This window comes from Leiobunum rupestre, chromosome 1 (assembly GCF_980474605.1).
Source record: "Leiobunum rupestre chromosome 1, qqLeiRupe1.1.hap1, whole genome shotgun sequence".
Classification (NCBI taxonomy): domain Eukaryota; kingdom Metazoa; phylum Arthropoda; class Arachnida; order Opiliones; family Sclerosomatidae; genus Leiobunum; species Leiobunum rupestre.
In genome coordinates this window covers 73,733,670-73,761,392 of record NC_143384.1, presented here as the reverse complement: position 1 = coordinate 73,761,392, position 27,723 = coordinate 73,733,670, and the positions used below count along the sequence as shown (strand labels likewise).

The 27,723-nt window shown below is 34.2% G+C and overlaps 1 protein-coding gene across 1 annotated transcript in view; it reads right to left on the bottom strand.

Moving 5' to 3' along the window:
• LOC149966358 (putative protein-lysine deacylase ABHD14B) overlaps positions 1-27,269 on the bottom strand; it is a 34,225-nt gene extending 6,956 nt beyond the window's left edge. Inside the window, exons 1-2 of the mRNA XM_090153384.1 lie at positions 26,518-27,269; positions 9,043-9,211 (exon numbers count right to left, since the gene is read on the bottom strand). Coding sequence (XP_090009510.1) covers positions 9,043-9,211; positions 26,518-26,781 — 433 coding nt within the window. The 5' untranslated portion in view covers positions 26,782-27,269. The remainder of the gene's footprint in view (positions 1-9,042; positions 9,212-26,517) is intronic.
• Between the last annotated feature and the right edge of the window lie 454 nt (positions 27,270-27,723).

Here is a 27,723-nt window from a genome sequence, read left to right as displayed (position 1 = left end):
ATTTCTATCTCAATAATCAAAAACAAGGCTTCCTATACAAATCTGTAACGTGGCATACTTATTGCTTATGCACTCATGCTAATAACTATAGTTAAACGGAAAAGGAAAACTCAGTAGATGCTATTTTTAATGACTTTTATAAAAATAAAAAAGCATGTAAGTTCCGAAAACCACAAAAATCCATTTTTTCAAATGAGTGGTCAATCTTTAAAAAAATTATAGCGGTCAAGCGGTTAGTCGTACCTTAGACCAAGAACATATGGATAAATCATTTTATGCCTAATCAACCCCTTTATCTGAAAAATAGTACACTCAGCCACTCTTGTGGGGTGTACGGTTTAGGAAATATAACGATAAATGCAGGGAAGAGTAATTTTGGCGGCCATTTTCCAATATGGCGGCGAACGCTCCCTTCGGACGCTCGGGCACACCACCGTAGGTTCACCAGGAAGGTCAAATCTACATACCCCTCAATTTTCAAATCTTCCCTTTTTTTTCCCGAACTTTGTTAAAATATTTGCTATATTGACTGGACTAATAAGCCTCTGGATACCATCGCCATCTAGGTTTACTTTTTGGGATTAAAATGCAGACCAGCTTAGTTTTAAAGTTGCACTAATTTTACTTGTAAGTTAAAAAATTACTGACTTAAAGGACTGCGTAGCTTACAGATCGGATCACACAATTCCGCTAATATGTTAGATACTTGCATATTAAAGCAACTGTCGGCTCTAGCAACTGTACCGAAGAGCGTGGTGCCATCTATTTATGGCAAAGGAAGCTAAAATTCCAAATAGCCAAATGATAACTTCGTCAGAGTCATTGAAGATAATTATATTTAGACAATTTACACTCTATTTAGTGGGCTTTAACCTAAATTATATATCCCATGTAAATATAGTTTAAAATTACTAATTTATGTTATTGACCAATTTACAAACAATCCAATCAACGCGAGAGGTACCTATAAGTACCGCCTTTTGGGTCAAAATGTAGCTTAACAATCTTGTTTCGATTTCGACGCTAGCGACATCTGTTGAAAAAAAGCTACTTGCTATTATAATTATTAATTATAATCAAAAGAGCCGACACTTGCTTTAAAGAAAATGCAGAATACAATATTCTGCATGTGTATTCTGCATGTTTTATTCCAAAACGAAACTAAAACTTAACCGCAACTTTTTGTCGTCTGCTACGTCGTCTCACGAAGTAATGGGGGCTAGATATAAGCGATTGGGGATCTTAAAATTCATTTTGAACCTGAAGATACGCCGCCGTGTTAGGGTATAAAAGCAGGTAAATAAGCCTGCTATACCTCACAATGTAAAGGTACTGTCACGCGCAAAAACGTCATTTTTAAATCGGTAATTTTGAGCATTTTCGAAGTAATTAACATTTTTTATTAGTGGTTTAAGCCGGCTTAAACTAGCGGTTTTAACCGTACTAAATTTTTTAATTAAAAAAAAACGGTTTTTTGCCAACCCTGCCTATAACAACCTAAGAAATGTTTTACATAATCACCCTTTACAAGAATGTATTTATTTATACCATGGAGAAAGAAGGGAAGGAGGTGTTTTGTACGGTCCTTTTAGCTCCCTACCCGTAATAAATAACTCCCACAGGCGGGAGAGCAGGGGGATAAAAAAAAGAGGGAAGCCTGGTAAAAATAAATCACGTGAGCATATTGAAAACATTTGTTCGCGCCCTCTCTTCACCTACCGAAGAATTATTTAACGAATTTTTTTTTGAATTTCGTGTTAACGCTTTTTCCACGCGGTCCTCGGACTCCTCGGTTTCTAAACAAAGCGCGTTTTAAAATAATAACAACGATGGAGCCAAATGATCAAAATTATTTCAAAATTGGTATTCGTAAGAAAAATACTAAAGCAATGCAACGAAAGATAGAACATCGTAATGAGTGTTTATATCCACTCTGTTAATCGCTTTAACCCATAACATACATTTTTCAAAGTTTTTCTTTGGTTTAGGTACAGGATAATATTTTATTTCCTGACTTTGAGATTGATGAGCGGTTTTGTAATTCCTACATCTTCTATACACACAATATTTTCCCATTATAAAGATATTTTAATTAAATTATACCTAATAAAATCCTACTACGCGATCCTCCATGTTTGTTTACACTCGATTTTTTGTTTTACAATTCCAGCTAGATGCACTAGATGGCGCGAGCTGACGAAATCGGCCGCCTGTTGAGATTTTACCAGGATGCGCTCCCCACGTTTTCAACCCTCCCCATTCTCCCGTTTGTGGGAGGCTCACATCACGAGCCTGGGAGAGTTTCCCTTTTCAAAACACCTCCTTCCCTTCTTTCTCCATGTTTATACTCAGGGAGAATGAATATGTCGAGACTATCGACGGACACGTTGAGCCCCTAACCCCATCACGCTAAGGGGGGGGGGGAGGGAAAAAGGAGGGGGTCTTATTTTTTAAGAACCACTGAGATTGCAGTGTTATTTGATTTTATTAAAGCGGAGGAGCATACCGGGGGCCCCAACGGGTGGAATTGGAGGAACGCTAAAAATAATCTCGACATATTCATTCTCCCTGAGTATAAATAAATACATTCTTGCCCTTTACATTAACATAAAAAGCACACTACAACAACCTAAAAATAACTTTACCACAAAGAAATTAGGCCTACAACGTTTCCTCAATTCCTCGGTTCATTAAGTATAATTGCTTAATCACCCTGTCCTTTAAAGCACTAACAATAGCATCCTCAGAGTAACTTAACCACACAAAAACCATAACATTCCGATGAGACTAATAGACAGTGATAGATGTTTCGCAGCAAAAATTTAAAGTAAAATGTAGTACTACTAGTACTGTAGTATTGTCTCGCACGTAGTCAATAGCGTTTACCCACTTCCTGACGGAACTCAGAAAAAATTGATTAAACCAATTGAATTGTAATTTTTCGTTTTAATTACCATTTGAAATGTAATTTTTCGATTTAATTACCATTTTAAATGTAATTTTTCGTTTTAATAACCATTTGAAATGTAATTTTTCGTTTTAATTACCATTTGAAATGTAATTTTTCGTTTTAATTACCATTTTAAATGTAATTTTTCGATTTAATTACCATTTTAAATGTAATTTTTCGTTTTAATAACCATTTGAAATGTAATTTTTCGTTTTAATTACCATTTTAAATGTAATTTTTCGTTTTAATTACCATTTTAAATGTAATTTTTCGTTTTAATTACCATTTTAAATGTAATTTTTCGTTTTAATTAATTAAGCGGCCCCCGATATAACTCTGCAATTTAAATATTCATTACAGCATTCTTATCATGAATAGGAGTTTTTAACCTAGTTTTTATATAATAGAGGTTAAGCTACCCTCTTGAAAACGTGTTCGGTTAATTTGTAGAAGTGTAGATGTAGCTTAATTGTGGACTATCTACATGCCCACGATAATATAAATAAATTAATTGATTTTAAGATAATTTTCCTATTAAATGAAGGTCTATTCTACCGCCAAATAATAACTTATCTGCAAAGGTTATACTCTCTTTAAATTGATAACATTTAAATTTCTAAATGCGCAATCCAGAAACCACAATAAGCCAGCCAGCCGAGCGACATCAATCCATCACTTTTCCTCCCGTACAAAAAAAAGTAAAAATTAAAATTTATAGTCGTGTAGAAGAAAACAGGTCAATAATAGTAGGGAACATCAGCCGTGAAGTGAAATATCCGAGAGTAGACGAATAACAAAAGAATGGAGGCGGGACGGCGAAAAAAGCCTTGAAAAACCTTTCTAAAGGAAATCGTAAACAAAGAATTCGCACCGAAAAAAATAGGAGTTGGAAAGCTTCCAAAATAGAGCCGAAAAAATTTAAAACCTTTAGAATTTCGAATCAGGATAGGGATGGTAAGCAACAAATTCCCAAAGGCCAAAGAATATTTCGGTAATCGACGCCAATCGAAACAAAGGCCCTTTAAACCACCCGAAACCATTAAATGCCAACTACATCTACATAATAAGAAAATTGGTAATTATGCGAAATCCGGGTTGCCACATTATTATCAGATTCAAATTCCCTGACTATTCAGTTTTCCCTGACATATAAGTTATTTTCACTGTTAAAAAATTTATCAGAAGTTAATAAATTAAATCAATTTATATTTCAGTACGAAAGTTATTTCAACGTTAAAAAACATTTCAAGGATCTAAATAATAATAACAGAATTTGCCATAGATATAGAGTAAAATTACTTTAAAAAAGTTTCAAGATAAAACTGAATTCTCTGACATTTCTCTGACGTGTGGCAACCCTGGAAATGCAGCCCGTATTCAGTGATTTCAGTCACAACGTCATCCATGCTTTTTCGCATAGAGAAAGAACTCGCCTAAAATGGCAGCCATAGACAAAGCTCTATAGTAAGGAACATTTTTTTGACATTTCGTTTATAATGTTAAATTTAATTAATAATATTATTTCCAGTTAAATAAAAAAATTATTTATACTTAGGGAGAATGATTATATTGAGCATCATGGTCTAAGAGGGGGGCAACACGTCACCGGCATGCACTTCAAAACGTCAGATTTAGGAAACCCATGAGATACCGAGCTGATTTGACTCGTTTAGAGCTAAGGAGCTTAGTCAGGGTTTCCACCGTTTTTACAGACTCAAATTCTCTGACTTTTCCAGATTTCCCCTGACTTATTTTGTGCCTATTATTTTTTAACCTATTTGCAACCGAAATTAAATTCCCTGATTTTTAGACCCATGTTCCAATTCCCTGACATTGCCCTGATTTTTAAACCCATATTCCAATTCCCTGACAATACACTAATATGAAGATTCACCTTCAAATTCCGACATTTCCCTGATTTATAATCCCATATTCCAATTCCTTGACATTTCCCTGATTTTTAGACCCATATTCCAATTCAATGACATTTCCCTGATTTTTAGACCCATATTCCAATTCAATGACATTTCCCTGATTTTTAGACCCATATTCCAATTCAATGACATTTCCCTGATTTCTAGACCCTTATTCCAATTCAATGACATTTCCCTGATTTTTAGACCCATATTCCAATTAAATGACATTTCACTAATATGAAGATTCACCTTCAAATTCCGACATTTCCCTGATTTTTAAACCCATATTCCAATTCCCTGACATTTCCCTGATATTTAGACCCATATTCCAATTCCCTGACATTTCCCTGATATTTAGACCCATATTCCAATTCCCTGACATTTCCCTGATATTTAGACCCATATTCCAATTCCCTGATATTTAGACCCATATTCCAATTCCCTGACATTTCCCTGATTTTTAGACCCATATTCCAATTCCCTGATTTTTAGACCCATATTCCAATTCCCTGATTTTTAGACCCATATTCCAATTCCCTGCTTTTTAGACCCATATTCCAATTCCCTGCTTTTTAGACCCATATTCCAATTCCCTGCTTTTTAGACCCATATTCCAATTCCCTGATTTTTAGACCCATATTCCAATTCCCTGATTTTTAGACCCATATTCCAATTCCCTGATTTTTAGACCCATATTCCAATTCCCTGACAATACACTAATATGAAGATTCACCTTCAAATTCCGACATTTCCCTGATTTATAATCCCATATTCCAATTCCTTGACATTTCCCTGATTTTTAGACCCATATTCCAATTCAATGACATTTCCCTGATTTTTAGACCCATATTCCAATTCAATGACATTTCCCTGATTTTTAGACCCATATTCCAATTCAATGACATTTCCCGGATTTTTAGACCCATATTCCAATTCCCTGATTTTTAGACCCATATTCCAATTCAATGACATTTCCCTGATTTTTAGACCCATATTCCAATTCAATGACATTTCCCTGATTTTTAGACCCATATTCCAATTCCTTGACATTTCCCTGATTACTAGACCCTTATTCCAATTCAATGACATTTCCCTGATTTTTAGACCCATATTCCAATTCAATGACATTTCCCTGATTTTTAGACCCATATTCCAATTCAATGACATTTCCCTGATTTTTAGACCCATATTCCAATTCCTTGACATTTCCCTGATTACTAGACCCTTATTCCAATTCAATGACATTTCCCTGATTTTTAGACCCATATTCCAATTCAATGACATTTCCCCGATTTTTAGACCCATATTCCAATTCCTTGACATTTCCCTGATTTCTAGACCCTTATTCCAATTCAATGACATTTCCCTGATTTTTAGACCCTTATTCCAATTCAATGACATTTCCCTGATTTTTAGACCCATATTCCAATTCAATGACATTTCCCTGATTTTTAGACCCATATTCCAATTCCCTGATTTTTAGACCCATATTCCAATTCAATGACATTTCCCTGATTTTTAGACCCATATTCCAATTCAATGACATTTCCCTGATTTTTAGACCCATATTCCAATTCCTTGACATTTCCCTGATTACTAGACCCTTATTCCAATTCAATGACATTTCCCTGATTTTTAGACCCATATTCCAATTCAATGACATTTCCCTGATTTTTAGACCCATATTCCAATTCCTTGACATTTCCCTGATTTCTAGACCCTTATTCCAATTCAATGACATTTCCCTGATTTTTAGACCCATATTCCAATTCAATGACATTTCCCTGATTTTTAGACCCATATTCCAATTCAATGACATTTCCCTGATTTTTAGACCCATATTCCAATTCCCTGACATTTCCCTGATTTTTAGACCCATATTCCAATTCCTTGACATTTCCCTGATTACTAGACCCTTATTCCAATTCAATGACATTTCCCTGATTTTTAGACCCATATTCCAATTCCCTGACATTTCCCTGATTTTTAGACCCATATTCCAATTCCCTGACAATTAGACCCATATTCCAATTCCCTGACATTTCCCTGATATTTAGACCCATATTCCAATTCCCTGACATTTCCCCGATTTTAGACCCATATCCTAATTCCTTTACTTTTCCAGGTACCGTCGCAGCCTTGATACTGTTAGAGCGTTAGTAACACTAAAAATGGTCTCATAATAGCATAAGTCAATAATATTTTTCCTTAAGTTTGTGACTTTGGGGAATATTTTACTGAGAGCTAGTAACGAAGTGACGTCATCACCAGAAGAAAATCTCCCCCTAGCTAGGCGCTGTCAAAGGCTACGTGTGACGCGTTAGCATAACTTAGGAAGCGGACGCAAAACGGCGACGAAGCCCGTAATGTAGTCTGTCTCGTGAATAGCTCTCAGTAAAACCTTTGCATTTGAAGAATTGTAACTGTCACACTTATGTAATAATATTTGCATGTGAAGAATTGTAACTGTCACACTTATGTAATAATATTTGAATGTGAAGAATTGTAACTGTCACACTTATGTAATAATATTTGCATGTGAAGAATTGTAACTGTCACACTTATGTAATAATTTTTGCATGTGAAGAATTGTAACTGTCACACTTATGTTATAATGAGATACTTATACACTTATGATAATAGTAATTATCCCGACATTCTTCGTAAAAATTCGACCATAATGCCCTCCGATCATCTAAGTTGGCTAAACTCAATTTCGCCTATAAATCGACCGATTTCCAATTGCCTTTCAGTGGAAGAAGGAAACTACTTTCGCTCCAATTACAGACCTTCAAAAAAAATCGCAATGGCCGCTCGCAAGCACCGCAAAAAATCAGAGAACGAATGATAAAAAAAAACTAAATTGATATATGGCCAATTTTTTTGTTCAACTGTGATATTTTACACCCTTTCCACCTAGCGGGGATAAAAATCGGGTAATCGAGAAAATGGACTGTAAATCTTTTTTTCCCAATCGAAAAAAATAAAACTCAACTTTTACGAATACTATTGCAATTTATAGAAACTACCTTCCAAATTTACGATCGAATTGTCAATTATTTTATTTGAAGATGTGTAATGATAATTTACTTTGAAAATAGAATGGAAATATTTCGCTAATAAATAAATATGCAGGAAGAAATTAAAATCGAAATAGATAATAATTTTAGCGTTGAATCGGATAGTCGTTACCAAGAACGTATTTAGCGCTACTGAGAACGTAGGAGTCTACCGTCTAGTGCGATCCCCTAACAAAGCATCTACTACTCATTCCACGTAAAGGGCCACCGAATAATTTGATTTTTGGAAATACAGCTTGAAAATTTTCAAATTTACCATTCGTTGGATCTGCTATGAAGAGGGAGTAGCTAGCAGAAAATAGGGTTGAATTTTTCAAATGATTCTGTGGTCCTTAAAGTTTAAGTCTTATTTGGAGAATAAATTTAAATCGTTCGTAGGTTTTTCAATTTTTTTAAAATTATCATATATTTTCGTACGTTGAGGCAGAATTATCGAAATAATGGTACGGTATCGTACGCCATGAAAATTATAGTACGCCCTAAAACACTGTGCGATAATTATCGTACGCCTGGAGCCAGGCGGGCTTTCTACCACTCTGTCGCTAGCTTGTGACGGCTACCACAAAAGTTAACACCTTAGACCTAAGTCATCAAGCGTCTTTTAAAGCCATTAATTCAGGTGGCCGTGTTACAATGCGTAGGAGTTTGGTGGCAAGGCCTTCATGCCACGCGAGCCAACAGCTCCCTACACACGCTATTACCGTTATTCTCAACACGTTTTAATGGGAAGGGGAAACCGAAGAGATCGAGGGAAAACCCCTTAAACAAGTAGGGAGAGAACTTGCAAACTCAACGCGGAAGGAGTTGTTCCGAGTTTTCACCCAGTGCCACAAGCTGGGATCGAACCCGGCTCCTCTCGCTGCGAGGCGAAAGTGCTAACCACTCCGCCTTCTAAAAAACCGAAGCTGCCAACCTATAAAAGTTGTAAGTATTTTGACCACCTTTGAGGTGAAATGCAAACAATAAGTAGGAAATGAAAAATACAAGATACGACCGTTACGAAAATTAGTCGAGCAATGCTATGATTATAAGTAAATGACTAGTTAAGTATGGCCAAAACAATGTAAAAAAAATGTGGATGTTTCAACAGTCGTACCTGGAAGGTCAATGGCGACGGAGCGATGTCCCCACGTCGACAACAGCTGCATAGTTCCGATCTTCTCCCAGTCAGTCGCCGTGGACGACGAGCCGTGCAACAGCAGCACTTCGTGGGTCTTTTCTGACCGGTACACGGACGGCGTCTCCGAGCAGGACACTCTCAGCAACTGAAACGATATTCGCGACAGTTGTTAGTCTCGGCCGACAAATATTTCAGGTGTATTCACACGAGCCAACACTTTTTGGAAAATTAATGTTGCAAGGCGCCCAATCAAATTATATTTATTTCTAAAATTATAGGATTTTATAGGACTTTTTGCCACAAAATTATAGGATTTTATAGGACTTTTTGTCTCAAAATTATAAGATTTTATAGGAATTTTTGTCTCAAAATTATTATAAGATTTTATAGGACTATTTTCTCAAAATTATAAGATTTTATAGGACTTTTTTCTAAAAATTATAAGATTTTATAGGACTTTTTTCTCGAAATTATAAGATTTTATAGGACTTTTTGTCTCAATTATAAGATTTTATAGGACTTTTTGTCTCAAAATTATAAGATTTTATAGGACTATTTTCTCAAAATTATAGGATTTTATAGGACTATTTTTTCAAAATTAAACGATTTTATATTTCTAAAAATACAGGACTTTATAGGACTACTTTTTTTTAAATAAGATTTTATAGGGTTCGTACAAAATTTCCGGTATTAAATTCCCTGGCATTTCTAGGTTTTCAAACCTGACTAAATCTTCAAATTTTCCCTGACTATTTTTTGTAGAATAAACGAATGGTTTGATGTCAAAATCTTGAAAAATATTTTATTTCAAAAATTTATTTGCCTGATTTTTTGTCAGTTTAAAATTCCCTTATTTTTTGGACCATTCTTAAATTCCTCGACTTTTATTTGAGAATTTGGAAACATTATAAAAATTCCCTGAAATTTTAGCTATGGCTAATTAATGATTCATTAGAAAGAGCAAACATTTTATAGCAAGTACAGAAAATTTCATCAAAATCGGTTAAGCGGTCTTTGAATTATTATAAAAAGAAGTCGAAATGGTGGAAATCGAGTTTTTCGGCGAATTTCCAGACTTCTAAAATTCTTCTCGGCACCCGTGACGTCAGAAAATGTGAAACGTATCATTGGCTAATTGTCTGTAATACATTTCTTTTCATCTGGGATTGATTTAACACGTAGGAAAATGTCTACGCAGTAGTAATTGAAATAGGCATACACAAGGCTACAAATTATTGGATTATAGGACTTTTGGGGTTCTTGCTAAAAATATAGGATGCTATAGGACATTTTTGAAAATATAGGATTTAATTAGAATTATAGGACCTCTGGGGGTCCTGAATTGTTTTGCAACACGGATTGCAAACTCCAATTGCTCTGTGAGAATGGATAAAAACACACTACCTGAGAGCCAACGTCAAGAGTCGGAAAAGCGCTATTTGGGAAAAACAAGATTTGGTTTTAAATCTTCGTTTATGACAATAGTAAACCAAAAATGCCCCGGAAAAATACTTCAATCAAGTAACAAGTGCTACAACTAGAGGATAGCGCCGCCGATCGAACGCCGCCGCCGATTATTTAGATCACGCCGAAACGCCGCCGCCGAAACATTTTCATTTCGCCGCCGAATTAATTTCCACTATTAAAGTATAATAATTGCGTTTTGAGATCTAAATTCAAACTACATAGATTTTTCTTTTGGTAGTGCTACGATTTCTAGGCTGTTGGGTGCACCGTACTAGCCTTATAAAATTGGAAATAATTAATAATTTCCAAAAGATCTGGCACCACTGCACCGCGCGCACCAAGATTTTCTGCAGCAGATAGCTGGGATTGGAGAGAGATAAACGAAAACGGCTTTGGAGTTGCCTCGCCTCGTAGTAGTCTATTATATTTTAAAAATTCCTTTGATACAAAGATAAAATAATTTGTGATAATATACTTAAATGCGTGGTGAAAAAACCGGTTTTGGGGGGGATGAAATTTCTGCGGTAGAGGGCTGGCTCGTTGGTTGTCTGTACGATAATGGCGGCGCCCAGTAAAAGTTTCTAAAAAGAGTGTATAGGTAATAATACTAGTGAAAAGGTAGTAAATAAGTACAGTATTGTTATTACTAGCGTAAATGTTTTAGTTTAATAGTATCATATGTAACATAGTTACTCATAAGTGTGTCTCTGTTTAACATCTCTGTATTAAAAATTTAAATGAGACCTTGTTTCACAGCCACCAAAGACTATATAAAGCTACGCGTAGCTTTATATAGTCTTTGAAAGCCCCCAAAGAAAATACAGCACTAACGTCGCACAAAACTGGTTTTAACTTCCTTCCCCCCCTCCGCCAGAACTAGTTTTGATGACGATAAAACCGTCATCGACTGGGAAGTGACGTCAATGACGTCATATCCTTGCAACAAGGACTCATTATGAAAAAGTTATTTCTGGCACACTTATGATTAAATAAGTTACATATGATAGTATGTAACCAAAGTTACCTCTTCTTCGTTTTGGAAATAAGTGGTTCCTATTTTAATAAAATACATTCTATTAAACATGAATTTTTTAAAATGTGTTTAACAGTTTAAGTTCTAGCGGTCTATTTAAAGGCTGGCGCTATTTCGGGGGGGGGGGGGCAGTTTTCCCCCTTAGGCACCGCCGATTTCTTTCAACGCCGCCGATTATTTTCTGCAAATCGGTGCGCCACGCCGCCGCCGAATTAATTATCGTTCCCGCCGCCGCCGTCGAAAATCGGTTCGGCGCTATGCTCTAGCTACAACTCAGTTTCCTAATATCTAATTTCTATCAAAATTCACGTATCTCGATTTGCTTTTTTTATGACACATAGGCTTAGCTTCAAATACTTAAACCTAAGAATTATCGTTTACATCCTTTTGATTCCACAAAACTTAAAATGAAAATATTAATTTTGTCCACCTTTCATAATGTAAATAGACATTATGTACAAGTAGAAATATTTGTTGAAGAATTAATAATAATTTTCTTCATCGGTTATTCGGTTAACGCGCTTTTCACGAGGTCGTGCAGGGAAGCCCAGTCATAAATTTAAATTTAAATTTTTATCATCCTTCTCACAGTCCATAGGTGGTCTCTTCTAACTTAACCTATCGTATAAATTTAAATGCCTTATAGGAAAAATAGGATTATTTTCGTCAATTTATAGGATTATACAGGACACAAAAAATATTATTATATTGGATTTCGGACTAAAATTTCTCAAATATAGAATAATATATTTATATTTCAGGTTAAAAACAAAATTATGATTTAAAAAAAATCACGAAATTAATTTTTTTTTACAGTTACGATTTTTATGGCCGAAACCAGTATAGGTGGCGCCACCTTTAAACGGTCAAAGGTTGGAAAAGAGAGAGGGCATAGCGGTAGTTTTCCCACCACGAATTATCATGAAGCTAAATAAATATTTTAAAATACAGGATGTTTCAAAAGGTTATGCAAAAATGTTAAGGAGTTGTAGGGGGTGAGTTGAGAAGTATGCCTTTTGTTTTACCTACGATGAGTGAAAAGAGCGCCAGAGAGCTTCAAAGTGTGGCCTAATAGCCCCTGGAAGTAGGCTGCAACCAGCGCAAAACCAAGCAGCAGGGAAACGCGAACATTAACGTTTGGGTTCGTGTGATAGGTAAAAAAGGACTTTGTAAACAAATCGAGGTAACCAGCGTAAAAAAGTAAACTTAAACAGTATTGAAAGTCCCTGCTGCTTGGTTTTGTAGAGGTTAACGGTAATAGTTAGTGTAGGAGGCTGTTGGCTCACGTGGCATGAATGGCTTGCCACCACCCTCCTACGCATTGTAACCCGACCACCTGTTTAAAGGAATTATAAGTCGCTAGATGACTTGGGCCTAAGGTGGTGCCTTGGGTATTAGCCTAGCTGATTATTATTAAAAAAAAAATTATTTTGCGCTCGTTGCAGCCTACTTCCAGGAGATAGTAGGCCACACTTTGAAGCTCTCTGGAGCTCTTTTAACTCATCGTAGGGAAATGGGGGAAAAACAGGCATACTTCTCAACTCACCCCCTACAACTCCTTTAAATTTTGGCGTAACCTTTTGAAACACCCGGTATAATAAGTTATTTCTAAAATATAGTAAAAATCATACAAGTCGTATCGAATACAATTTGTAAACTATGTATTTTACTTTTTACTCAAATTCAAACATTTTCAATATCTGTGCCTATAACTTCTTAACGTTTTTGTATAATCTTTTGAAACACCCTGTATATACTCTCTCAAATTAATAGGACATTTCAAGAAATTAAAATTTTAATTAAAATTAAATTAAACTCTATTTGGTCCGAGTTTCGCGTCATTTTGTTCGCTCGAAGACCTATCGGTACGAGCTATTTGTAAGTTTTTAAATTTCTTCAAATTTGTTTAGGGTTTAGCTTTTTTCTCCCTTTTCATGATGGACTAATCTACTTATTCGCGAATTTAAACATAGGATAGGCGCATTGGGCTGCCTGAAAAATGCTACGTACGTATTTTGAATAGTGAATCAATAAACAATTAGTTATGCCCTGGCGAACTTGTTTTGTTTTATCGGTAAAGAATTTTCGTGCCTTACTAATTTATTTACGAAGGTAATGGAAAGTTATCGGCGAAAATCGTTTTAACGATAATAAGAAAGTGAGAAATTTTGATTAGCGGCTGGAATCGATTGGAAAATATTTTTTCGCGGTACGCTAATTGCCAAGCTCCGAAATTAGTTTTCATTTTGGTAAACTCTATTGGCTCCACGTTGCTGGCCCGAAATCAAACGTTTGGAGCCAAGTGAAACGAAAAAAAATATTGGTTAGTGTAACGCTAGTGCTGTTCTGCTCGAAATACGGTGACGAATCTACAGGAGAAAAAGCTGACTTTCCAGGGTTCAGGGTTGCCACAAAATTTTCAGATTCAAATTCCCTGACTATTCCCTGACCATTTTAAGAGATTTTCCCTGACTTATTAAGGCCAAAATCTTTCTTTTATATTTTACTTTTATCAGAAGTTAATAAATTTAGATGAACTTATATTTCAGTAAAAAGGTTATTGCAATGTTGAAAAAAATTAGCCAAACATTCAAGGAAATAAATTATAATCGTGGAATTTGTCATAGATCTAGAGTTGAATTACCTTCAAAAAGTGTCAAGATAAAATTTAATTCCCTGATTTTTCCCTAAATTTTTACCAATTCTTAAAATTCCCTGACATTTCTCTGACTTTTTAGGCCCATTTTTAAATTCCCTGACATTTCTCTGACTTTTAGGCCCATTTTTAAATTCCCTGACTTTTCCCTGATTTCCCTGACGTGTGGCAACCCTGCATTAATTGAGACAAAAAATAAAATTATGGCATATTTTCGTTGTGGACGCGGCTAAATATGGGCGTGGGAATTCGTGGGAAATTTACTATTCAGCAATGGGAATTTCGACTTCCGAACATTGGCAGTAAGTATATTTATTTAACACACCAAAGAAATTACTTTCGCGTAAATATTTAAGAGTTAGCAATAATCCTATAAATGACACAAACCAATTGATCACAAAAAGCTCCCAAATGGGGACTTTATCTTCAGGCTGCTTATCAAAAGCTTTCGCAAGAAGACCGTGCAATTGAGTTCTAAACAATGTTCTATTCGCGTCAAAAAAAGGTCAACCACAGAATAGAAAACCTATCAACAACTATTGATTTCTGATATCGATTCAATGGAATTCCGGTTGATCAGGAAATGTATTCTCAAAAGCTTACGGAGCTGCCAGCCAATAGTACTCAAAAATATATAGCGATTGTAGGATACAAATTTCAAAAGTATAGGATAATTATAGGACTAAACATAGAAATCTCATAGGTAACTAGAATGCTGCCGCCTACGGCCGAGCTTGACGCCAGTTCGCCTTGATCCTTCAGCCAATGAGAGGCCGTAGAGTGGTTCCGCCAAGGAGGATAATAATCCTTCTTGATTCTGCTACTATAGTGGGAGATAGGTGACGTCATTCTCTCTGGTGACATTAAATTCGTGGCAGAACCACTCTTTGAGCTCTGATTGGCTGAGATCTGGCTATCGTCTGCCACGGCGTTTGGTCCATTTGCCAGTTACACGGCAGCATTCTAGTTACCTATGAGATTTCTATGGGACTAAATTACCAATTTAAAGGGGCATTTATAGGATAGAAATTTAGAAATTATAGGACTAAATTACGAATTTAAAGGAGCATTTATAGGATACAAATTTAGAAATTATAGAACTAAATTACCAATTTAAAGGAGCATTTATAGGATGCAAATTTAGAAATTATAGGACTAAATTACCAATTTAAAGGAGCATTTATAGGATACAAATTTAGAAATTATAGGACTAAATTACCAATTTAAAGGATGCAAATTTAGAAATTATAGAACTAAATTACCAATTTAAAGGAGCAGTTATAGGATGCAAATTTAGAAATTATAGGACTAAATTACCAATTTAAAGGAGCATTTATAGGATGCAAATTTAGAAATTATAGGACTAAATTACCAATTTAAAGGAGCATTTATAGGATACAAATTTAGAAATTATAGGACTAAATTACCAATTTAAAGGATGCAAATTTAGAAATTATAGAACTAAATTACCAATTTAAAGGAGCATTTATAGGATGCAAATTTAGAAATTATAGGACTAAATTACCAATTTAAAGGAGCATTTATAGGATACAAATTTAGAAATTATAAGACTAAATTACCAATTTAAAGGATGCAAATTTAGAAATTATAGAACTAAATTACCAATTTAAAGGAGCATTTATAGGATGCAAATTTAGAAATTATAGGACTAAATTACCAATTTAAAGGAGCATTTATAGGATACAAATTTAGAAATTATAACACTAAATTACCAATTTAAAGGATGCAAATTTAGAAATTATAGAACTAAATTACCAATTTAAATGAGCATTTATAGGATGCAAATTTAGAAATTATAGGACTAAATTACCAATTTAAAGGAGCATTTATAGGATACAAATTTAGAAATTATAGGACTAAATTACCAATTTAAAGGATGCAAATTTAGAAATTATAGAACTAAATTACCAATTTAAAGGAGCATTTATAGGATGCAAATTTAGAAATTATAGAACTAAATTACCAATTTAAAGGAGCATTTATAGGATACAAATTTAGAAATTATAAGACTAAATTACCAATTTAAAGGATGCAAATTTAGAAATTATAGAACTAAATTACCAATTTAAAGGGGCATTTATAGGATGCAAATTTAGAAATTATAGGACTAAATTACCAATTTAAAGGAGCATTTATAGGATACAAATTTAGAAATTATAAGACTAAATTACCAATTTAAAGGATGCAAATTTAGAAATTATAGAACTAAATTACCAATTTAAAGGGGCATTTATAGGATACAAATTTAGAAATTATAGAACTAAATTACCAATTTAAAGGGGCATTTATAGGATGCAAATTTAGAAATTATAGGACTAAATTACCAATTTAAAGGAGCATTTATAGGATACAAATTTAGAAATTATAGGACTAAATTACCAATTAAAGGATGCAAATTTAGAAATTATATGACTAAATTACCAATTTAAAGGAGCATTTATAGGATGCAAATTTAGAAATTATAAAACTAAATTACCAATTTAAAGGAGCATTTATAGGATACAAATTTAGAAATTATAGGACTAAATTACCAACTTAAAGGAGTTTTTATAGGACACAAATGTAGAAATTATAAGACTAAATTACCAATTTAAAGGAGTTTTTATAGGATACAAATGTAGAAATTATAGAACTAAATTAACAATTTTAAAAGATTCATAGGCTAAAAATGTAAAAAATATAGGATAATTATAGGATTAAATTACCAATTTAAAGGAGTTTCATAGGATAAATGTTTCAAAATTATAGGATAATTATTGTACTAAATTACAATTTAAAAGATATTCATATGATAAAAGTTTCAAAATTATAGGATAATTATTGAACTAAATACCCAATTTAAAAGATCATAGGCTAAAAATTTCAAAACTATAGGATAATTATTGAACTAAATACCCAATTTAAAAGATCATATAGGATACAAATTTCGAAATTATATGATAATTACGGTACTAAATTACCAAATTAAAGGTGTTTTCATAGGATAAAAATTTGGAATACGCGAGTTTTACTTTGTGTATTTAAAAGTAGTCGCAACTATGTACGAGAGTTGAGGAAAAAAAATTCTAAATCTTTTCGAATCTGCTAATTCATGTTTTCAATTTTCGCGAAGGTCATAGCTTTACGGGGAAAAAATGTCAAATGAAATCTATTTCTCATTTCTGCGTAAATCTTTTCATATTTTATCAGTTGGATTTTAACTGAATATGCCAAAAATGAAGTAGTTATAGGATCGCACCAAGTATATTTTTGATCAGACTTGATTTCAAATTTCTAGGAACTGTTCCTGCAAAAATGATAAAATATTTCCAATAATGTTTAAATTAAATTACAGGATGTATTTATTTATGGTTAAGGATAATGAATGACGTCTTCTGTTAACAGTATAAATATAATATACATTGTAAAACTACTAATAATATTTATACTTTTTGCCCGACCTTTTACAGGTGAAGTCAGGTTTCTATTCCCTAGAAAAAGTCGTTCATTATCCTTTATGGAGTCAGAACGGGTTTTATAATCATTTTTTTCGGATTTCGGTCGGGATTCGTGTGCTATCATTATTTTCGGATTTCGGTCGGGATTCGTGTGCATTCATTATTTTCGGATTTCGGTCGGGATTCGTGTGCATTCATTATTTTCGGATTTCGGTCGGAATTCGTGTGCATTCATTATTTTCGGATTTCGGTCGGGATTCGTGTTCATTCATTATTTTCGGATTTCGGTCGGAATTCGTGTGCATTCATTTTTATTCGGATTTCGGTCGGAATTCGTGTGCATTCATTATTTTCGGATTTCGGTCGGAATTCGTGTGCATTCATTATTTTCGGATTTCGGTCGGGATTCGTGTTCATTCATTATTTTCGGATTTCGGTCGGGATTCGTGTGCATTCATTTTTTTCGGATTTCGGTCAGGATTCGTGTTCATTCATTATTTTCGGATTTCGGTCGGGATTCGTGTTCATTCATTATTTTCGGATTTCGGTCAGGATTCGTGTTCATTCATTATTTTCGGATTTCGGTCGGGATTCGTGTTCATTCATTATTTTCGGATTTCGGTCGGGATTCGTGTGCATTCATTTTTTTCGGATTTCGGTCAGGATTCGTGTTCATTCATTATTTTCGGATTTCGGTCGGGATTCGTGTTCATTCATTATTTTCGGATTTCGGTCGGAATTCGTGTGCATTCATTATTTTCGGATTTCGGTCGGGATTCGTGTTCATTCATTATTTTCGGATTTCGGTCGGAATTCGTGTGCATTCATTTTTATTCGGATTTCGGTCGGAATTCGTGTGCATTCATTATTTTCGGATTTCGGTCGGAATTCGTGTGCATTCATTATTTTCGGATTTCGGTCAGGATTCGTGTTCATTCATTATTTTCGGATTTTGGTCGGGATTCGTGTGCATTAATTTTTTTCGGATTTCGGTCAGGATTCGTGTGCATTCATTTTTTTCGGATTTCGGTCAGGATTCGTGTTCATTCATTATTTTCGGATTTCGGTCGGGATTCGTGTTCATTCATTATTTTCGGATTTCGGTCGGGATTCGTGTGCATTCATTTTTTTCGGATTTCGGTCAGGATTCGTGTTCATTCATTATTTTCGGATTTCGGTCGGGATTCGTGTTCATTCATTATTTTCGGATTTCGGTCGCAATTCGTGTGCATTCATTATTTTCGGATTTCGGTCAGGATTCGTGTTCATTCATTATTTTCGGATTTCGGTCGGGATTCGTGTGCATTCATTTTTTTCGGATTTCGGTCGGGTGGGGTTTCATGTGCATCATTATTTTCGGATTTTGGTCGGGTTCCGTGTGCATTAATGTTTTTTGTTTAATTTTCGGACCTCGTCCTAAAAAAATAGTCGATGTCCGACACGTCGGTACTTCATATTGAAATAAATTTGAAAAAAGATATTGCAACAAGACCATTTACATAAATAAATAAGGCTTTCTAGAACAAAAAAAACATCTGGGCTAACATACAAATAATGACGGTCGAAAACGAACTTTCCTCAAAACAAATAGCAAAGCGTAAAACAATTCGGAAAGATCGTCAACTACGAAAGCGACCACCGCGAAACAGTCAACATAGTGGTAATTAAGAACTCCAGCCACGCGAAGCGAAACATGATTAATTCTTCCCTTCCACACACAACGCGACTCTCCTCCCGCTGCTTTCAATATTAAAGTGGCCCAGAAGCTTTCATTTCCGGCAGCCTAGAAAACATTGCGGAAACTCTTCCTCTCTAATAATGCTAACGTTATACTACTTAAAATTTCACACAACACGTTTCAAGTTTTCAACACCTTCATTTCCCAATCACTTCCGAACAGAGATGTACGATTTGTTAATTCAGGGAGACCATGGACTAATTATAATTAACACAGGGACACCCCGTTCCCATAGGGAGCTCCAAAAGACCCTTATTAAATGCTCTTCCTCTTCTTATCCCACCTGACAGAATTTTACTCGGGTCAAAACGTCATAAAAAGGAAACGGCTACCGCCATCTAGTATATAGTTTTCTATATCATTCTGAAAAAAATAGCAGACGGTTCTATCTCTGTTTTTACAACGGTCTTTTTTGCCGCGACAATACGTTTTATGATGGTTTTTTAGCATTAGATTATATGGAATATGAAAAAACTCACAAGGAGACATCCCGAAGTGTAACCCACCGATTTTGTTCAAACTCGGGGGATTGGTAGACCTTCATGTAACTTGAAAAATCCTAAAGGGAATTTATTCAATGGGCAACCGTTTTGCCATGGCAACGATAAATGTTTTTGACAACAAAAGATTTATATTTTCCCATTGAAAATAACATGGGATTCTGACCGATTCCTTGCCCCCCCCCCCCCCTGTGAAATATTTTAAAAAATTTCAAAATTCTAAAATGCCAAAAATAGGAAAAATAAATAAAAATTGGCAAAAAAAAATCAAAACTGATCAACTTTTGATCAATTTGAGGTCAAAATCCCATGTTATTTTCAATGGGAATGTTTAATATTTTGTGTTGTCAAAAACATTTTTGGTTGCCATGGTAAAACGGTTGCCCATTGAATAAATTCCCTTTAGGATTTTTCATGATAAATGAAGGTCTACCAATCCCCCGAGTTTGCACAAAATCGGTGGGTTACACTTCGGGATGTCTCCTTGTCAGTGTATGCAAATCGTGTAAAAGTGATTCAAGATACAGCATATGAGTGGAGTATGTTTTATACCATTCCCTAAACCCTAAATCATCATCATCATCTACAAAATAAAATCAATATTACAATAAAGAAATTCGGAAATTGATAGCGGTTAAGCCTTGGTAAAGACTTAACAGAAATAAAATTGACATCCAATTATTTTTTCCCTTTTTTTAGGTGGATAAAAAAACATCGATTCATAAGTTAATGAAGAAAAATTATTTTTCTCCTTCGCGTTTGACCCTAGTTTTCCGTTAGTTCTTAACTATACCACCAGAGCGCGCATTTAACAATCACCCGAAGCAAATATTCGGGAATGGGGTGTCCCTGTGTTAATTATAATTAGTCCATGGGGAGACCACAGAAAATTCCAAAAATCTTATACATGGTTGCCACCAAATTTTGACATTCAAATTCCCTGACCATTTTATAAGATTTCCCCCGACTTTTAAAGGACAAATTATTTTTATTTATATTTCACTTTTATCAGAAGTTAATAAAATAGACTTATATTTCAGTTAAAAGGTTATTGCAATGTTGAAAAAATTAGCCAAACTTTCAAGGAAATAAATGATAGTCATAGAATTTGTTATAGATAAATCGGCCTATTTTTCGAATATCGGTATCGGTCAATATCGGCCAATCTTGTAAAATGTTTCACAGGGGGGGGGGGGGGGACCCTTGGAATCGTTCAAAATCCCATGTTATTTTCAATGGGAAAATTTCCCTTTTAAGTTGTCAAAAACATTTTTCGTTGCCATGGCAAAACCGTTGCCCATTGAATAAAATCCCTTAAGGATTTTTCCAAGTTACATGAAGGTCTACCAATGCCCCAAGTTTGAACAAAATCGGTGGGTAACACCTCGGGTAGTCTCCTTGTTAGTTTAAATAGATTAAAAATACAAAACGCAGTTTAAAACGACGTTTCGAATAGGACATCCAGAAATGTGAATCCAGAGCAGTCACCATTTTGCCCCGTAGTAGCACTAGTGTTACACTGCCCAATAGTTTCGAGTGCAGAAACTTGGAACGCTGGCTGAAAGGGTAGCGCACCAGAGTGGAAACAAATAATTTAAATTTAGTTTTTGAATTAGTAATTAAATTAAGATTAATTTAAATTTTAGTGTACCTTACCACCGTACTCAAATTCTTCATAAATTTGCCAAGAAAAAAGCGGCACATAAATCCCTAAAAGTTATCGAGATTTCGCACAGTAATCGACGAATGAAATTGTCGTAATTTTAAAAAAAATATCACCTTCTACTAAAAATTATGTCAATTTATATTAATAAAAGTATTAATTATTATTATCTTTCAGCTAAGCCTCGGTCGTATATAAAAACTGGCTTCAAAACAAAAGCTTTCGTGTGGCAAAAACGAAGTAGCTTGACCCGTGTGAATATGCCATAAGCAAAACTAAATAATTTGTTAAAAGTGTTGTTGTATTTCGGAATTTAACAGGGTTATTGATTTATTAAAAAAAAATTCAATTTATTTGATTTAATTCGTATTTTTAATTGATTTTTCTTTTAACGTTTCATGCCTTACTTTTCTTGACAAAATGATTAGTAATCCGAGTTCATCAGTAACATGAAGTAAATTTTAAATTAACCTTTATTGAATTCATTTAATATTTAAAAACTGAATTGAAATTGCTAGAGCCTACTTTTTGGAACCGTTTTCAAATTCCCTGACGTTTTGGAACAGTTTTTCACATTCCCTGACGTTCGGAACAGTTTTTTAAAATTCCCTGACTTTTTGGAACAGTTTTTCCAACTCCCTAACGTTTTGGAACAGTTTATACAAATTCCCTGACTTTTTAGAACAGTTTTTCAAAATTCCCTGACTTTTTAGAACAGTTTTTCAAAATTCCCCGACTTTTTGGAACAGTTTATCCAAATTCCTGACGTTTTGGAACGTTTATCACATTCCCTGACCGTTTCGAAACAGTTTTTCAAATTCCCTGACTTTTTAGAACAGTTTTTCAAAATTCCCCGACTTTTTGGAACAGTTTATCCAAATTCCTGACGTTTTGGAACGTTTATCACATTCCCTGACCGTTTCGAAACAGTTTTTCAAATTCCCTGACTTTTTGGAACAGTTTAATCCAAATTTCCAGACGTTTTGGAACCGTTTATCCAAATTACTGACGTTTTGGAACGTTTTTCACATACCCTGACGTTTTGGAACAGTTTATCCAAATTCCCTGACTTTTTGGAACAGTTTATCCAAATTCCCTGACGTTTTGGAACCGTTTATCTAAATTCCTGACGTTTTCGAACGTTTTTCACATTTCCTGACATTTTGGAACAGTTTTTCACATTCCCTGACCGTTTCGAAACAGTTTTTCAAGTTCCCTGACTTTTTGAAAAGTTTTTACAGTCCCTGACGTTTTGGAACAGTTTTTCACATTCCCTGACGTTCGGAACAGTTTTTTTAAAATTCCCTGACGTTTTGGAACAGTTTATCCAAATTTCCTGACGTTTTGGAACGGTTTATCCAAATTAATTCCCTGACGTTTTAGAACGTTTTTCACATTTCCTGACGTTTTGGAACAGTTTATCCAAATTAATTCCCTGACGTTTTAGAACGTTTTTCACATTTCCTGACGTTTTGGAACAGTTTTTCACATTCCCTGATCGTTTCGAAACAGTTTTTCAAATTCCCTGACTTTTTGAAAAGTTTTTACAGTCCCTGACGTTTTGGAACAGTTTTTCACATTCCCTGACGTTCGGAACAGTTTTTTTTAAATTCCCTGACTTTTTGGAACAGTTTTTCAAACTCCCTGACGTTTTGGAACAGTTTATACAAATTCCTTGACTTTTTAGAACAGTTTTTAAAAATTCCCCGACTTTTTGGAACAGTTTATCCAAATTCCTGACGTTTTGGAACGTATCACATTCCCTGACCGTTTCGAAACAGTTTTTCAAATTCCCTGACTTTTTGGAACAATTTATCCAAATTTCCTGACGTTTTGGAACCGTTTATCCAAATTCCCCGACTTTTTGGAACCGTTTATCTAAATTCCTGACGTTTTGGAACGTTTTTCACATTTCCTGACGTTTTGGAACAGTTTTTCACATTCCCTGACCGTTTCGAAACAGTTTTTCAAATTCCCTGAATTTTGAAAAGTTTTTACAGTCCCTGACGTTTTGGAACAGTTTTTCAAAATTCCCTGACGTTATGGAACAGTTTATCAAAATTCCCTGACGTTATGGAACAGTTTATCAAAATTCCCTGACGTTATGGAACAGTTTTTCAAAATTCCCTGACGTTATGGAACAGTTTTTCAAAATTCCCTGACTTTTTGAACAGTTTTCAAATTTCCACAATTTGCAAATAATTGGGCACCAATCTCGTGATTGTCCTCCTTGCGCTCATTTGGAACTGTCATTTTGAGGAAGGCCCTATTTTTTCAAAAACGATTCTGTTGTCATCAATTCAATAATATGGACACGCCTAACATGAAATAAAGAGTTTTTGTTTGTTACTCCTCCCACAAATAAAGCCAGAATTTTGTTTTTAAAGAATGGGTCACGTCAAATAAAACTGTTATCAGGAATAACAATGTACGCATTAAATCAATTTTAAACAAATCCATGATAAGGTATTTTCGTGTTATTCCGGTTTCCACGATTAAAGTTTTTATCAGTTTTTTCGTATTCCAGTAAAACCAGAAAATTAAAATTGATTTTTTGCTAATTTAATAAATTTCAAATTATGACTTTACGTAATTAAACTGAAAATTATGTAATATAAAATAATTACGGGCATAGCAAGGCCCCTACTCAAATATTAATTTTTTATAGGAAAAATAGGATTATATTTAAAAAAATTTATACGACAATTTTTTTCAAAATTATAGGATTTTATAGGATTATAATTTATATGCTATGTCATTTACTAACTTTACGCATTAAAAAACAAAATCTATATTTAGTGAAATAAATTTAAAAAAAAGAAACTATTTAACCATTTTATCACCAAAATACACTAGAATGTTAACAATAACAAAAGTATAAACTAGAATGACTTTGTATAGGAATTTATCCTATAGCTAAATCTAGCAATTTAACTGAGTGCCAGGATTTAAAATGGGCAAAATATCAAAATTATATTATTTGATAGGACTTTTGGGGGTTTTGTTAAAATTATAGGATGCTATAGGACATTTGAGAAAATATAGGATGCTACATGACATTTTGGAAAATATAGGATGCTATAGGACATTTTGGAAAATATAGGATGCTATAGGACATTTGAGAAAATATAGGATGCTATAGGACATTTTAGAAAATATAGGATGCTATAGGAATTATAGGACCTCTGGGGACCCCGGTACTGAATTAACCTTAACACAAGGTTGTCCAATGTAAATAATGTGATTTTTTAATAAAATCATTGATTTAAAACACGTATTCTACTTCAATGCATTTATGAAAATGTACGAAAGTAGGTTTTTATAAATAGAAGTTCAGAGAATATGCAATTAAATTTATTATTAATTAATAATTAAATTTAATAAAGATTGATTTAAATATAGTTTACATTATCGCTGAACTCAAATTATTTATCAATTTGTCAAGAAAAACAAGCATAAAACCTTAAAAAGTCCATAGAAATCCAATTTAAAACAAATAAATCGATTTAAAAAAAATCAACAGCCCTGCCTTCACAAACATAATCTACAAGGATTTCATAACAGTACTAAAGAGATGCATTCCTAACAGTACCCAAAATGTAAATATCATATCGAAAATTAGGTTACTAGGTCCATTACTAGCAGCTTTTTTTTTCAACCCCTAACACTAAATGAGAAAGAATATGAAATATTCACCCAAATTTACAAAAAAAAACCTTGCAAGGTGAAAACTCTGAATAACTCCTTCTGCGTTAAGTTCTCTCCCCACTGGTTTAAGGGGTTTTCCCCCGAGATCTTCGGTTTCCCCTTCCATAAAAACTTGTTAAGGTTAAAGCAAGGAAGATGAATTTGGTTAAGGTTAACGCAAGGAAGATGAATTTGGTTAACGGTAATAGTTATTGTAGGGAGCTGTTGGCTTGCCACCACCCTCCTTCACATTGTAACCCAGCCACCTGAATTACAGGCTTTAAAAGTCGCTCGATGACTTAGCCTAGTTGATTATTATTATTATTATTATTATTATTAGAATTTGTAATAACGATATTAAAATAAATTTATAGCTCAATTTCATACAATACCTAGTTATTAATAAATAACTAGCTTTAACTCTCATTAAACGTGACATAAAATAATGTGCAGTCAATTTGTGAAATGAAAATTCCAGATAAGTATTTGTTCCACTATCAAATCAGCTACCAAAGACATACAGGAAAGTAGTTCTGTATATTTCCCATTTGTAAATTGCTTAGAAAAATATAATAACCTATCTCTAGGGAAGAGTAGGCCCTCTGTTTGAAGTAACGCAGCTTGTACCCACAACCTTGACTAAAATAGTAGTTTTACCTCAACCATGAGAGGGTTATCTCTGAAGCATGACAAACCTCTCACAGACTATGACAGGGGTTTCTTCCTCTCTCTCTCTCTCTCTCTCTCTATTTATATCAGATCAAATAACACTACCCTTCCTACAGATTCTACTCTGATTCAAAGGGAAGACTTGTCTTTTACATAAATGAATGACTATTTCAAGACTCATCCCCTATTCATTCGAATAAAAAATGAAGAAAAAGTGGTTGTGGATCATTTCTTTTCAAATTTGGAAATTTTTACAAAAGAACCTGATTGTAAGCAAGGTCTTTGAATCTTCTTAACATCAAATTGAAAGTATGACATAATTCAATACTACATAAACCTATTCCCATTTAAGAGACTTTAAAAACATGCGCAATTTAATGGTATTGAAGAAATTTAAGGCCCTCAGACAGTTAACATCATTCTCAATTAAAATCTGTTGTGCATAATTATGCAAATTTAAACTACCAATAATATTACGTATTGGTTTCAATATCGTATCTAAAATAACAATATGCCATTTAAACCGGCCAAATATTTCTAAATGAATTTTGGCCAAAATAAAATAAAAAAAAATGATTACCTCTTTGTCAATGAAAAGCTCGACTTCATAGTGTATGACTTTGACATCCTTGGCTTTTAATTTGATATGAATAGTATCCGGAGGTACATCTTCCCAGAGAGGATCTAGTGGTCCAAGACCCAGAGCTTGCATAAATTGGCCTCCGAATTTTGGAGTTAATCCCATTAATGTTAAAGTTAAATACAGGCACACAACCAACATGAGAGCAAATAACGTTGACCTCCGAGAAAGCTGATTCCGAAAACCTTTGTAACAGCATTTCATTTTGAACTAACGGTGAATATTCTTAACTGCCAGTCTTTCCCCTAATTTGTTAAGTATAGTGACGTGACTAGGTTTTTAAGAGTTTTTGCATATGTTGCGCGGATAGCATAGTGATTAATTTGAATTTTCTCTCATCTTCCCCTAATAACGCGATGCACGTGCTGATTCCCAGAGAACCTGGCGAGACAGAACCCAAATCCCGTCTGCTATGTATTTTTGCGTCCTATATTTTTCGACGACCGCCAATGAATATCGTCGATAGGGCCTTGGCTTCATCAGTTTTTGTTCGAAATTTGATTCGCGTTTATTACTACGAAAATAAACAATTACTTTTCCATCTTAGAGTTAAATTGACTCTTCCTTTTCAAGTTTGGGCGTTTATGGGCAATAAAACTCGTAAAATAAAGCGAAAAATCTGGAAGAAAAAAGTAACGCAAAATTCAACATCAACAGCCTACCCCATTACTTCACTTTCACCACAAGCCGGCACTGGCCGCACTGAAGCAAACAATCGTCGTAAGTCGATAGGGAGCGCTACGATCGAGACGCGAAACAATCATACACTTGATTCGCCAGAAATGGTATTACGTCAACCTACCGCTCATTTTAAACTTAGAAAAGCAAAAAAATCGTTCTACGAGTTTAAAAACATAGTAACTCAATTCGGCACATTTTCTAACGTGACGTAAATGGGGTGAACTTTGTTTTACATACAAACAATACATTTTGCGATAATAAAAGAATAAGAATATAGTATGAATGTATTTATTTATACTTTTGGAGAATAACGATTTCTAGTGTTACTCACTCAATTTGACAGCTTTTAAAATTCATTTTGCGCGTGAAAATACCTCTACATGTTATGGTCAAAAAAGCACGCAAAGAAGGCTGTGTGCCCAAGACCTGTAGTGTCGCGCGCTAAAAACGTCGTTTCAAAATCCG